General features: G+C 37.8%; 1 protein-coding gene across 4 annotated transcripts in view; it reads right to left on the bottom strand.

The window, feature by feature from the left end:
• Positions 1-6203, bottom strand: part of SLC35F5 (solute carrier family 35 member F5) — a 36031-nt gene extending 29828 nt beyond the window's left edge. For 2 of the 4 annotated variants that reach the window (XR_005061042.2, XM_073241339.1), the window contains exons 1-4: positions 5900-6203; positions 4901-4991; positions 4607-4748; positions 1028-1171 (exon numbers count right to left, since the gene is read on the bottom strand). Coding sequence is in view for 3 of the 4 variants with exons in the window: in XM_073241339.1 (XP_073097440.1) it covers positions 1028-1171; positions 4607-4748; positions 4901-4991; positions 5900-5939 (417 nt within the window). In the remaining variant the exon portion in view is untranslated. The remainder of the gene's footprint in view (positions 1-1027; positions 1172-4606; positions 4749-4900; positions 4992-5899) is intronic. The other 2 variants (XM_017664258.3, XM_017664259.3) reach the window with 2 other exon arrangements.
• Between the last annotated feature and the right edge of the window lie 9209 nt (positions 6204-15412).

The raw sequence follows: 15412 nt of genomic DNA, 5'->3' as shown, positions 1-15412 counted from the left end.
ATTCCTACATTAATACTACATTAAAACTACAGTATATATGTATTTCCATAATACACGTGTATTACTTCTGCAAAGTAAAAAATAGAATGTACTCATTCATTAGATAAGAAAAGAAACAATACTATTTTAAACCACAAAAAATAGTACACATGAAAGAAAGAGATTAACAGAAACAGAGAGTAAAGGGGGTACCAGATGCTGAGAGGAGAGGAGAATAGGAGTTATTGTTTAATGGGTACAGAGTTTCTGTTTGGGATGATGAAAAAGTTCTGGAGATGGACAGTGGTAATCGTTGCACAGCAAAGTGAATGTATTTAATGCTACTGAACAATGCATTTAAAAATGGTTAAATGGTATATTTTATTTAGATATATTTTACTACAATAAAACATACAGAAAAAATGGTTAAAATGGTAAATTTGGTGTTACATATATAATCACAATTTTAAGAGAAAAAGGATTAATGTAAAAGACAGTTTTATATTCTTCATTCTCAAAAATTCTGTTTCTACTTCTACAAGGAAAATACATCATTATATACACTGTCATTTCTTTCAACACTATGAATCAGCATGTTATGTTACACTAATGAAATAATATAATTTGGTTAGCCAAACATCTGAAACATCCCCTAAAATGTGCTATTTTCAATATATTTTGAATTACTTTGTTTCTACATTCAACTATACAACTAATTATACTCATCCAGATATATTTCTTATTCCCCACTTTCACTTCTCCACATTGATTGGTTTGAACTAGTTCAATAATTTTTAACAACTCAGCATGTTATGAGGTAAGGGAAACAAAGTGATTATGTAACTTTGATGCCTTATAGGATATTCTGATACCAACTTAACTGGAAGAATAAAGTTAAAAATTTGGACAAGAGTAGGTTCTTATTATCATGGTATCTTCACTCACTTAAGTAAGTTAAAATCTAACTGTCCTTCCAAGAAATTAATCCATTTTTAAACTTTGAAAAAAAAAACACATGTCCAATAAACACTTAAAATTTAAAACTTACAAAAGCAGCATGCTTTCCTCGAAATCCTCTTGTACACTGTTGTCTCCATGGTTTCCAAATAATAAAGCCCAAAAGGTATAGAACAAACATAGATGTTTTTGCAAAGGTGCTGAAGAATGGTTTGTTGTACTGAGTAAAAACATACTGTGGAGGAAAAAGTTACATAAACTATGAGATGATTTTAAACCTTGTTACTCAGCTCCCATAAAATAAAGCATTAGATGATTTTTAACTCAATAAGTTCACTTGGAAAGGAAAGATCAAAAGAAACTACAAAAATATTTTAAGAGTCATTTCTTAATATTGTATTTGCTTGCATAAAAGGATAATATTCCCAAACAAAACCTGAACAAAAATATTGTTCAGCATTCATTAAAAACCTACCTATTGTGCAGCAGTACTATGCTAGGGGCTAAGGCAAACTAAGACAGACTTTCTTGAGAGGAGATATATATGAAGAATACCCAGTACATGTGCTAAGTACTACAATAGAGGTATATGGGGTGACCATGGGAGTACCAAAGGCAGACAGACCATTTTGAAGGTTATCAAAGTTTCCTCAAGAGAAGCTATTCATGAGCTGTATGTAAAGGGCTAAAAATAGCCCAAAGAGAAGAAACAGCATGAGGAGAGGCTGGATAAAACTGCATGACTTTGAATGTTATTAGGAAGTTATACAAAAACCTGTAATCTTTATTTAAACTGGAAAAATCAACATGAACTTAAGATTTTTGATTCCTTAAAAACAAAATTGTTAGGTACACTGAAAGGCCTAGAAAAAATGACAACACAGGAGGAATGAGCACCTCTAGAATCCAGATGGTGGTCCATAGCATTTTGCACCAAAAGAAACCATGGGTTCTTAAAGAAATGGCCAGATCCAAGTATACAGCAGGTAAAGTACCAGACAAGCCTGGGGCACCTTGTGCCAGAAAGCAAAGGGATGCTAAACATTAATGCGGTCATACTGAAAGGACCCTACAGTCAACTGAAAGGGCTCCCACTGGTCAAAGATAGGGCTTAAGCATCAAAAGGAATAACTACAATTGTTTTAAACACATCAAAGATACAAAAGTCCAAAAAAGTCCAGGAATGTATAATGATATCCAATGGTTACTACTGGAGGTTGCTAAGCAATATTACTGTAAAATGAATAAAGGAAAAGAATCAAGACTTATCCAACCTTTCTTATTAGAACCAAGGTTCAAGATAACCAAACAGCAGTTAACAGAAAAGCTCTTTTAAAGGATTCCAGCTAATAATTGCTGAAAGAATGACCCTTAGAAAAAACGTTTTACAACCCCTGTGTAATACTCTGTCTTGACAAAAATCATAGGTATATCCCACTATTACCCAAAGGTTGATGAAGAACTTTATAGTGTTTGGATTGGCATCACCCTAAGCAAGATGTGCAGCCATTACGTGCATCATATTGTGATGTTATAGGAAGTACCCAGTACCACCAAGGTATTTTTTCCCAAAACTGAACCTGAATCAAATCAAGACTTTATACCTAATTACCATTTTACAGGAATGAAGAGAAAAAGAAGAACAAGTTAAGTGACACCTCAAGGAAGCAATTAGCCAAATCCAGAATGAGTATATTATGGACTGAATGTTTGGGTACCCCAAAAATTCATATGCTAAAATCCTAATCCCCAAAGTGATGTACTGTGAGTGGGGCCTTTGGGAGATGATTAGGTCATGTTGATAGAAGCCTCGTGAAAGGAATTAGTGCTTTTATAAAGAGACCCGAGAGAGCTCTCCTGCCTCTTTTGCCTTGTGAGGTTGCCACTACAAGATGGCCGCATGAAATCCCAGAAGTGGGTCCTCACCAGACACCAAATCTGCCAAAGACTTCATCGTGGACTTTCCAGCCCCAGACTGTGAGAAATAAATGTCTGTTGTTTGAGCCACCCAGTCTAGATGGTCTTTTCATAGCAGCCTGAATAGACTAGCACAGCGTTATACATCCTACAAGAAAAGTGATCCAGTTTCTCTAACAAATCAATAGCATGATAAGGGGAAAAGGGAAATACTTGAATAAATATGACTTAAAAGATAAATTTGAATTTGGACTAGGTAAAAGATTATTTTAAGAAATTACAATTAATTGTGTTAGATAAATTAATGGTATGATTGATTATATTTTTAGAAAAGTCCTTTTCAGTTTGAGGTGAATATTAAAGAATCTGTAAGTGACATGTCAAATGGCTAGAATATACTTTAAAATACTCCAGAATAAAAATGTTTGGGGAGAGGTTGATAAGATTGACAAAATTTGGTAACTATTAGGTACATGAAGATTCATTATACCATTCTCTCCAATTTGTATGCCAGAAAATTTCCATAAGATTTTCTTTTTGAAAAGTAATTTATTTCAAAAGCTTGATGAGCATATTTGCTCAATAATTAGGCACATTACATACACTGTTGGAAAACAAAAATTATAAAATACTCCCTAACAGATTTTACTTTGTTCAAAAATAGGAACAAGTTTTTCTTTTTAACTTTGCTTAGATATGGATTACTAAATTATAATTTGATCAGGTCATCTTTTGTCCTGAATTTCATTACCTGATAAATAAAAACCAAACTATTTATTGAAAACTAAAATAAAAATTTAAAGGTAGGCTTATTTCCCTGTCAACATTAAAGAGATTTCTTTGTGGCTAAAATAAAAAATGGTAATCTAAAAAAAAGGTTATAGAAGAGTGAAAAAATGTCCTTTTGTATTCCAGAGCCTAATTCCAAAAAGCTAAAAGTATACTGATTCATTAGATACAATGACATTATCAACTATTTACTACTCAGCTATCATGTGAGATGACCAACAGTTACCACACTATTTCTTTTGACACTTAAATTCATGTAATAAAAGCTAGTTTCCTTTTATTAGCCTTAAGGTTGCAACATGTAAATTGTAAAGCAGTAGTTTCTGAAAATAAAATTGCTTGTCTTTTTAGAGATCATTTAATCAAAGTAACCTTACAAGTAGAAAGAAAAACTAGCTTGTGAACTCAAAATAATACACTATCAAAGGTCCCTGATAAAGACAAAATAAAATTTAACTGAAACCAATCACCTTGTACTCACAATGCTTGAATGAACAAACATACAAATATGCATGTAGCCACGCATGTTCACAATAGTGACATGTACATGAAAACTCTGATGACTTTCACTCATGTGTTCAAAAGCATTTTTACTTTCCGCTAACTGGTACCAAATGGTTTTGCATCCTAAATGGTTGTTCCACTAGAAAACAGTATTTATAGCAAAAGAAATTGAATTCAGGGAAAAGACAACAGAAACACTTGCTTAAGAAAATACCCATATAGTCCAGCTTTTTAAATAACCTTCCCTAAAATATACAGGAAAACTGTCTGAAACAACAAAAAGGGTATCCTTTTAGCTGCAACTTGAACTGGCACAAATTCAGGATCAAAGAAAATATAAATAATTCAACAACATTAGAAATACTGCTTTAAGGAAGCAGGATAATAATGACTAGAGATACTGGAGATTAACAGTAACATTACTCTAATGCAACATCATTCCTAAATAAGAATTACATACCGAAGTAAGTTCTGAGGATGCGACCCATATCACATCAACAAGTAGGAGAATAACAATTCCAAGAACCATTCGTCTGCGCTGAGCAAAACCACTGCTCTGGGAATTCATTCGGTTCATGATAAATACACACACCATCTGCAGTCTGTTTTTTAGAAAATACAGATCACATTAGAGAGGATTTTTGAAAAATTACCATAAAAAAGTGAGAAAATTAGTGTAACAGAAACATCTAGCATTTGTTAGCTAAGGTTTAGTTTGAAAGTCACGCAGTAAATAAAAAGTTATTACATTTACCTTATATTAAAGGCCTTTCTGAGATCTTCAAGAGCGATGCCTAAAAACTTGGCAGATCTGAGTCTAAAAGGAGGTGAAGCACTCAGCACACCTAAAAACAAGCCCAAAATGTTGCCTATGGAAACATCGACCACTCAAAATAAGATTCATCACATGTTTAATCATCTTCAAAAATGAACGTAAATGAAAGTAAAATATCAAGTGTGTTCAATACAATCAACACTTTTCTCTAAACTCTCGTGTTACCCATTGTAGACTTCAGATTATGCTCACAGTAAAGTACATGGCACAGGAAATAAATTCAGCAAACTGCATAATTAAGAAGAGTTTACTGGAAGATAGCTCCTGCGAGTTTCCTAAATACAGAACTCCATTCGCCTCTCCCTCCCTAAAATATACAGGAAAACTGTCTGAAACAACAAAATCCTTTTAGTTGCAACTTGAATTGGCACAAATTCAGCATCAAAGAAAATATAAATCCATCCCCGGGGCCAGTGCCTAGACGCGAGCCTAGTTTTCCAAGGGTCTTTTGTGTCCCTCACCTCCTCCGGCAGAGTTTGATTTTTTGAGGTTAGTGATTTTGTTGTGAGTCTTGGAGGTACATTTCCATCACCTCACGTGGTAAAGGGAAAGGATACTCCACGGCCCACACCTCACCGCCCCCCGTCACATCTAGTTGCTGTAGATCGAATAGTAGTAATTAAGGAAGCGGGCGGGAAAAACAGCTGTTAGAGAGATTCCTTCTCCTTTTTTTGGAAGAAAAAAAAAAAGTGAAGCCCGTGACGCCTCGCCCGGAGTGGAAGTGCGATAAACCCAGAGGCGGCGGCGCTAGAGCAGCTTCCACTACTGCCTCGCACGCCCCTGTCAGCCTTCAGGACCCCTCCCCTTCTAGAGACCGTACTGGTTCCTTCAAGGCACCTCAGCTGTCACCAAGGGCTGGAGGTGGGGCTGTTCGAGGGCACCCGGCCCCGGTTCTGGCTCCCTCCCCTGCTTGCCTACCTGGCCTTCCTGCCCCGCGATGGTGTCGTGGCGGCACCATGAGCGGATCAGGCCCGGACCCGCCGCCGCCCCGCGCCACGGCCGCGGCCTCGGACTCACAGAGCTGACGCGACGCCTGACATTGCGTTGCGCTGGAAGGCCAGCCCCTGCAGCCGCGGTGCCCCTCGGGGCGAGGCTGTCGACGCCACCCAGCTCCACTCGGCCCGGGAGGGCGTGGAGCCCGCGAGGGGAACCGACGGCGCAGGAAACGATGGCCGCGGAGGCCCGGAGCTTGGACCGTAGACTAGACCCCGCCCCCGGCCGGCCTCCCAGCCGGCCAGCCTTCCAAGAAGCCCCGCCCGTCAGCCCGCCGTCGCGGCGCGCGGGTTACGTCACGTCGGCGCGACGGCGGTTCGGAGTGGGCGTGTCTCCAGGGAGACAGTCGCGTCCGGCTAGGTGTTGCCGGGTTTAGAGCACTGAGCTAGGAGTCTGGGTAGTGACTTAGGGAGGAGCGGAGGCCGGGAGAAGTGAAGCAGGGCTCGGTGGAGGAAAACGGAAGCGGGCGTAGGTGGCAGGAGCGGAGCGAAGGATGAGGGTGGTGAGGGAGCCACTAGGTGGCCCCGCGCCAGAACAAAAGCTACTTACTCCCATTTCTCAGAGCTGGGCCGCGAAACGCTCGATGTCCCTTTCTTGGGAGACCAAAAAATAAAGTGGCTTGGGAGAACCTTTGCTTTCTGGAAACTTTTTGGTGTAGATGAGAGTTGTGTCCGCAGGGAAAGCTACTTCACACCCCTGGCGCTGATCTAAAAAATTAACGGTACCAGATTCATCTAATTTTTTAAAATATATATACCAGAATTACAGTTTACAAATATGAAGGGTTTATTTAGATTAATTCATATCATATAGTAAGAGCTCCTCAAATGTTAGTCATTATTAAAACTATGTTTTTTTCACTATCTTTTGAATAGCCCATAAAAAACGGGCTTGGCTAAATGTCCTGATTTGTACTTAGAAAACAAAAAGACTTGAGTTCTTTAATTTAAATCGTGCTGTCTACCACCAATGCATTTATTTATTTTTATTTTGGTATCATTAATATACAATCACATGAGCAACATTGTGATTACTAGATTCCCCCGACTTAAAAAGTCTCCACCACATATCCCATTACAGTCACTGTCCATCAGCATAGTAAGATGCTATGGAGTCACTACTTGTCTTCTCTGTGCTATACTGTCTTCCCCGTGTCCCCCCTACATTATGTGTGCTAATCGTAATGCCCCTTTTTCCCCCTTGTCCCTCCCTTCCCACCCATCGTCCCCAGTCCCTTTCCCTTTGGCAACCGTTAGTCCATTCTTGGGTTCTGCTGCTGTTTCGTTCCTTCAGTTTTTGCTTTGTTCTTATGCTCCACAGATGAGTGAAGTCATTTGATACTTACCTTTCTCTGCCTGGCTTATTTCACTGAGCATAATACCCTCTAGCTCCATCCATGTTGTTGCAAATGGTAGAATTTGTTTACTTCTTATGGCTGTATAATATTCTATTGTGTATATGTACCACTCTTTATCCATTCATCTACTGATGGACACTTAGGTTGCTTCCATTTCTTGGCTATTGTAAATAGTGCTGTGATAAACATAGGGGTGCATATGTCTTTTTGAAACTGGGCTCCTGCATTCTTAGGGTAAATTCCTAAGAGTGCAATTCCTGGGTCAAATGGTATTTCTATTTAGTTTTTTGAGGAACATCCATACTGCTTTCCACAATGGTTGAATTACTTTACATTCCCACTAGCAATTTAGGAGGGCTCCCCTTTCTCCACATCCTCACCAGCATTTGTTGTTCCAGTCTTTTCTGTGTTGGCCCTCCTAACTGGTGTGAGATGGTATCTCATTGTAGTTTTAATTTTCATTTCCCTGATAATTAGTGATGTGGAGCATCTTTTCATGTGCCTCTCGGCTGTCTGAATTTCTTCTTTGGAGAAATGTCTGTTCATATCCTCTGACCATTTTTTAAATATGGTTATTTGCTTTTTGAGTGTTGAGGCATGTGAGTTCTTTATATATTTTGGATGTTAACCCCTTGTCAGATATGTCATTTACAAATATATTCTCCCATACTGTAGGATGCCTTTTTGTTCTACTGATTGGTGTCCTTTGCGCTACAGAAGCTTTTTAGTATGATGTAGTCCCATTTGTTCATTTTATATTTTGTTTCCCTTGCCCAAGGAGATGTGTTCAGGAAAAAGTTGCTCATGTTTATATTTAAGAGATTTTTGCCTATGTTTTTTTCTATGAGTTTTATGGTTTTATGACTTACATTTAGATCTTTGATCCATTTTGAGTTTACTTTTGTGTCTGCAGTTAAACAATAATCCAGTTTCATTCTCTTGCATGTAGCTGTCCAGTTTTGCCAACACCAGCTGTTGAAGAGGCTGTCATTTCCCCATTGTATGTCCATGGCTCCTTTATCATATATTAATTGACCATATATGCTTGGGTTTATATCTGGGCTCTCAAGTATGATCGATTGGTCCATGCGTCTGTTTTTATGCCAATATCAAATTGTCTTGATTACTGTGGCTTTGTAGTAGAGCTTGAAGTTGGGAAGTGAGATCCCCCCAGCTTTATTCTTCCTTCTCAGGATTGCTTTGGCTATTCGGGGTCTTTTGTGGTTCTATATGAATTTTTGAACTATTTTCTCTAGTTCATTGAAGAATGCTATTGATATTTTGATAGGAATTGCATTGAATTCGTAGATTGCTTTAGGCATGATGGTCATTTTGACAATATTAATTCTTCCTATCCATGAGCATGGGATATGTTTCTATTTATTGCATCTTTAATTTCTCTCATGAGTGTCTTGTAGTTTTCGGAGTATAGGTCTTTCACTTCCTTAGTTAGGTTTATTTCTAGGTTTTTTATTCTTTTTGATGCATTTGTGAATGGAATTGTTTTCCTGATTTCTCTTTCTGCTATTTCATTGTTAGTATATAGGAATGCAACAGATTTCTGTGTATTAATTTTGTATCCTGCAACTTTGCTCCATTCAGATATTAGATCTAGCAGTTTAGGAGTGTATTCTTTAGGGTTTTTTATGTACAATATCATTTCATCTGCAAACAGGGCCAGTTTAACTTCTTCTTTACCTATCTGGATGCCTTTTATTTCTTTGTGTTGTCTGATTGCTGTGATTAGGACCTGCAGAACTATGTTGAATAAAAGTGGGGAGAGTGGGCATCCTTGTGTTGTTCCCAATCTTAAAGCAAAAGCTTTCAGCTTCTCGCTGTTAAGTATAATCTTGGCTGTGGGTTTGTTGTATATGGCCTTTATTATGTTGAGGTACTTGCCCTCTATAACCATTTTGTTGAGGTTTTTTATAATGAGTGGATGTTGAATTTTGTCAAATGCTTTTTCAGCATCTATAGAGATGATCATGTGGTTCTTGTCCTTCTTTTTGTTGATGTGATGAATGATGTTGATGGATTTTCGAATGTTGTACCATCCTTGCATCCCTGGAATAAATCCTACTTTGTCATAATGGATTATCTTTTTGATGTACTTTTGATTTTGGTTTGCTAATATTTTGTTGAGTATTTTTGCATCTATGTTCATCAGGGATATTGGTCTGTAATTTTCTTTTTTTTTTTTGTGGTGTCTTTGCCTGGTTTAGGTAGTACAGTGATGCATGCCTTGTAGAATGAGTTTGGGAGTATTCCCTTCTACTTTTTGGAAAACTTTAAGGAGGATGGGTATTAGGTCTTCACTAAATGTTTGATAAAATTCAGCAGTGAAACTATATGGTCCCAGCGTTTTGTTCTTAGGTAGTTTTTTGATTACCAGTTCAATTTTGTTGGTGATAATTGGTCTATTCATATTTTCTGTTTCTTCCTGGGTCAGCTTTGGAAGGTTCTATTTTTCTAGAAAGTTGTCCATTTCTTCTAGGTTATCTAGTTTGTTAGCACATAATTTTTCATAGTATTCTCTCATAATTCTTTGTATTTCTGTGGTGTCAGCAGTGATTTTTCCTTTCTCATTTAACTTTGTTAATGTGTATAGACTCTTTTTTTCTTGAAAGTCTGGCTAGGGTTTATCTACTTGAAATTAGTATGTGGGGAAAATTTAGTTGCAGATTATTAATCAATATATTCCAGCACTGGCTTTATTATTTCTTTCTTTAATGTTCTTTAGGGTTGCAGGCTCACAGTAAGCTATGTTTTATGCTATATATATGGTACATAGACTGAAAAAATAGTACAGTATAAATACCTCTCAGGATCTAAGGGTCAGGAAAACTGGGTTCTAAATCTGACTGCGATTTGTAATCTTGAGGATTATTCTATTTAATTTTTCCCCAGTTCTCCATCTATAAAAAATATGTGGCCATGTTACCTATTTCTTAATTAAATAATGCAAATGATAATACCTTGTAAATTAATGTAAATACAAATTAACCATTATTACTGCCTATTTCCTGCTAAAGAGTACCTGCTCAAATACAATGCTGTGATACTGTGATAAGTAAAGTAATTCAAGGCCAATTGTCTTCAACTAGGTTAATCCTCCCTAACATTTTTTGTGAGTACTATTTAAAGGAAATTCCACGGGACTGTTCCATGATAGCGGAATCTGGTGTGGTTTCCGTGTGGTAGCACATCCTGTCCTCAGGCATTCCTTTCTTTTGTCCCCATGTATATATCTTGCCCAAAGCTAAATCCGAGCTCAGTAATTTCGAAGTCTTGGAAAACTGCCTTCTGATCTTATAAATTGAACTCTTATCTCTATGTGGTGAATAAGTCTTATAAGTAAATTATCTTTACCTTTTCATCCCCACCAAATTCTAACTGTCTACATTTTCAAGTATAAGTTCCACAAGAACAAGGATTTTTCTTATACTTAATTCCTTCCTCATGTCTTCATTTCTTGATACCACCATTATTCTAGTCTCCCAGAATTAAAAGGTTGATCGTTTATTAATTTACATTTTACTCTTCAAAACTGATCACTCTTCAAGTCCTTTTGAGATCTCTCTATAGAAGACTCTTATGACTCATCAGACAATTATTGTTTGATACCTTCAAAAAAATATTCCAAATGTAGAGAATATAATTTCCCCAGTAAAGTACATATACCACAATATGAATATGAAATCAAATTTGCATGTGTGTGTGCATAGAACAGTTACTATCTAACTCTCCTGTACACCAGTCTCAAAGATCACAATTCTGGTTCAAGTCCTAGTAAAATTACGAATGACTATATTATTAGTTAATAGTTGAAACAATCTATAATAATTCTGTAAGTCCCAAATAAATGAACACCCAATGAGAATAAGCAAAGGATACTTGTTCAGAGTTTTCTATATACAGTAGGGCAGTAAGCCACCATTGTTTGTATTTGGCATACTCAAAAGCGGGCAGGGGCATGAAAAAGCTTTAGCAAAAAACAAAGCCTTCAAGTATAACTGGATTGGAGGTTGTTGGGATGGAGAAGCTAGAGAAAGACTAGAAGTAAGGCATCATACTTGGTTTGTTATGGGTGAGTGTTTGCCTTTCTCTAGATGGTACTCATTTGGAAATGGAGCAAAACTAAGGAATCTGAGAAGGCAGTATAGCACAGAGAAGACAAGTAGAGACTCTATAGCATCTTACTACACTGATGGACACTGACTGTAATGGGGTATGTGGTGGGGACTTGATAATGGGGAGAATCTAGTAACCACAATGGTGCTCATGTGACTGTATATTAACCATACCAAAATAAAAAAATAAAAAAATAAAATCTAAGGAAACTGAAAGTTACTGATCACATCCTGGCCAGAGAAATTGTGGTTGCCTTTCTGGACAGATTACTGCAGAAGTTGTGGGTCAGAGTTCTATGTTCTATATGTTATATATGTTCTGGCCATTGTCCCTTAGTATATTCTGTCTCTTGCAAAAGTATACTGTGTGTTATCATATTCTCTGCAGTACCTATCAGAATGCTGGGCACATAGCTCAATAAATTTTATTTGCTTCTAAAACATGGTTTAATGGATTGAGGTTCACAATTTTTTAAAAAATTACATAGAATACTTCTTTTGAATGTGACCCTTACTGAATTTTATGGGATAAATCAAATGTGATAGTGGAAGTTATACATTTGAAAGTTTCTGAGATATCTAAGATACTATGGGTTTATTGCATGCCTTTGAGTTCTCTATTTCAAAGAATCTATAGGCAGGTTAGAGGAGCAAAATAACAGATTTGAATAAAAGTTTCCAACATCACAGAATAGGTATCTTGAGACAGTGCCTATCGATGGTCATTCACCATGCCCTTGAGGGTGTGGACCAGAGTTCCAAGGGCGTGATCTCTTCAGGTAGATGTAGACAGAGAAGGCTTTAGAAACAGTGGAATCTGAACTTCATTTTAAGGATGGGTGAGATTTTGATAGGGCTAGGGAGAGAAATGATTTTTTTCTGAAAGTAAAAGAATATGAGTGTAGGGAATTCTTTTTCCTTTTAGCCTGCTAGGGCTCTGTAAAATTAAAGCGACAAAAGACAGATTAACTGGAGGCAGTGTATTAAGGAGTACAGCACGCATCATTTGGGAGAGACCTCAATGAAGAGTAACTCAAAGGGGTGGTTAGAACTTGGGTAATATAGCATCTTAACAAAACAGCAATTATTTGTAGAGAAGTAACAAAATAAAGGAAAAGACCTTTAGGCTTTCAAGAGCAACAATGTGTGGAAAAGTAAATATGTGAGGGAAACTGATGGAATATGGGTTTGTTTGTGGAGGTCCATCTTGGCATTTCTTATCCTGCACTCAGAGTATCGAGCCTTCTGTGGGCTCTAGCTTCATCCTTTCACTCTCAGACTTAGGCACCAGTCCTCATGCTCCTTAAATTCAAGAGAGCATGTGCCAAGACCTTTGAATGCTCTCTTTAAGTGCCATAAACTTCCAACTTTTTCATGGCCGTAAAAGTTCCCCAGAGAGGGGGATTCATGGCTGTCTTCATTTTTCAGAAGTTTCTGCTTTTAGTCAGATAAGGAAAGGCTCAGGAAGGCTTCTTTCTCCATTTATTGGTTCTCTATTTACCTGAAGCTCAGAATAATCCTTATGCCAAAGTGGCATATTTTGGAGTGGCATATTCTGGTCCCCCAGATGAGCGACAGAAAAAGGTGTGTCCAGAGGAAGTTCTAACACTGATTTGGCAGAGCACAGCACGTATGTAGAGAAGCAATGGGAAATAAGACAGATGAAGCAAGTTCTGAGAAAGCTGCAGCCTGCTCTGAAAACTAGGTCAAAATTTGGACTTTTATTTTGTATGTGATGAAACCTAGGTGCTCTTAAATAAGAGAGAACCACTTTTAGTAAATCACAAATTATTGAGTGTGCACTTGATGTCTACCAGTGTGGTGGTATTGTGGGGACACTGCATAAGAGGTAGAGTCTGCCTTCATGGAAATCATGTTACAGACAAAACTGCTTAACTAATTAGAGTATTGCTAAGATAAAGAATACTGAAACCAAATGCACTTTTCCTCGTATCCCCTTAGTGCTCTGTACTGTGTTGTACACCAAATTGATGCTCATTTTGAAAATGTTCTCACTTAAATACTATTTCCTTTTATATTGTAACTTTTGAAAGCATGCTTAGCAAGGAACTAGATAAAAAATAAAAGGCCCTAGCTTGGATACCCAGAAAATGAACCAAGATACGATATGAGGAGGAGCTTCCGGCATCAGCACTCTCTGGAGGACTCGTGCTGGGGGATGATCATCAAAAAGCCTCCACAGGGATCCGGGCGATGCTGTGGTTGTGGCTGCGTCCACCTCACCGTTTCCTGGACTTGCCATTGGAATGAGGAGGGAGATGTCTAGGCTGGCATGTGCATACAGTGAGACAACGAATTTGACCGGATCTGTACTGTTGGAACTCAACCAGGAGTTGGGAGGGGTGCAAGTTGTAGCACTCCAAAATCTTCTGACTATAGACTATCTACGGTTAAAAGAACATATGGGAGGTGAACAGATCCCAGAAATGGGCTGCTTTAATTTGTCTGATCTTTCTCAGACTGTTCAAGTACAGTTGGACAATATCCATCATATCATAGACAAATTTTCACAAATGCCTAGGGTGCCTAAATGGTTTTCTTGGCTTCACTGGCGATTGATGGTAATTATAGATTTGCTTTGTTTATGTCACTGTATTCCTATTATGTTAATATGTGTGTGCAAATTAGTTAGTAGTTTAAAACCTATACATACTTAAGGTACTCTACAAGAAGATATGTCAAAGAAATAATCAATCCTCCCATGTTTTCTTCCATATGCTACCTCTATAGCTTTTCTTCTTCCTTCCTAATTACAACCCTTAAATAGAATTCGTGCCTCATATCGAAGTTACCGAGTATCATAATTCCTCCAGATGGTAAAGATACCTTGAGACAAGTGCTGGGCATAGAAGCCACAGGGCATAAATCTGCAAAGAAGTAAAAAGCTAACCTTTTCAAACAATATGGCTTCTCTCCCACTTACCAACTTTACATTTCCCTGTATGGCCCCGGAAGATGACTGGTTAGCCAGAGACGGGTAAGATTCCTCAAGGGAGGAACAACCTAAGACAGGCACAGTCGCAGGGGGGCCAACAGAGGTGAGGCTCAGAACCTCATTCCCCCTGCTTTGAGAGAAATCTTCTGCATCCGTGGATGGTTTATTGCCCTTGTCTAGCTCGGAATAGCACATAGTCTACAGGCACACACCTGATCATCTACAATTGCTCTCTTACAACACTAAACTATGTTTTCTACCTTTATCTTGCATCTACCTACCACTTCAGCATTTTATTAAAAATAAAAATAATAATAATAATAAAGGGAGAAATGTGGGATCAACATATAAATCAAGTACAAAAATCAAACGAATATTCATATTTGACCTGATTGTTTATAGTTCATAATGCGTGATCAAAACCGAAAGTCTCTGTGATGAATGCCCTTGTACTGTTCACCATGTAAGAATTTATTCACTATGTAAGAATTCGTTCACCATGTAAGAACTTGTTCGTTATGCTTCAGAAGATTGGAGACTGACGAGAGTTAGGCTTGAGATGGATTAATGATTGTACATTGAGCATTGACCCCCCTATACTGAATTTTATTGTTGTTAACAACCATTTGATCAATAAATATGAGATGCCCTCTCAAAAAAAATTAAAATTTAAATTTAAATTTAAAAAAATAATAAAAAAATAAAAGGCCCATCTAACTGATCCTGAGGAATTTTCAGTGTCACTGTCCATGTCCACCCTGGGACTTCAACCAGCTGAGCAGCCCATGCCAGCAGGCTAGAGCATGGTAATGAGGAGCTGACTGATAGCCACATCCACTTCCCAACATGATCTTGACCTCCTCAGCTTCCAACTTGTTCTCTTATCTCCCATCTTTGGCTGTGCTCTGCTCCTGATACTTAACACCCAATACTACTTACCTAATACAACTTGCCTCTTTTCCTCTCTTATCATTTGCACCAACATCCAAGCTCCC

Source organism: Manis javanica, chromosome 7 (genome assembly GCF_040802235.1).
Source record: "Manis javanica isolate MJ-LG chromosome 7, MJ_LKY, whole genome shotgun sequence".
Classification (NCBI taxonomy): Eukaryota; Metazoa; Chordata; class Mammalia; order Pholidota; family Manidae; genus Manis; species Manis javanica.
Note: the sequence above shows the minus strand (reverse complement) of the source record. Positions and strands in the feature narration are given on the sequence as shown.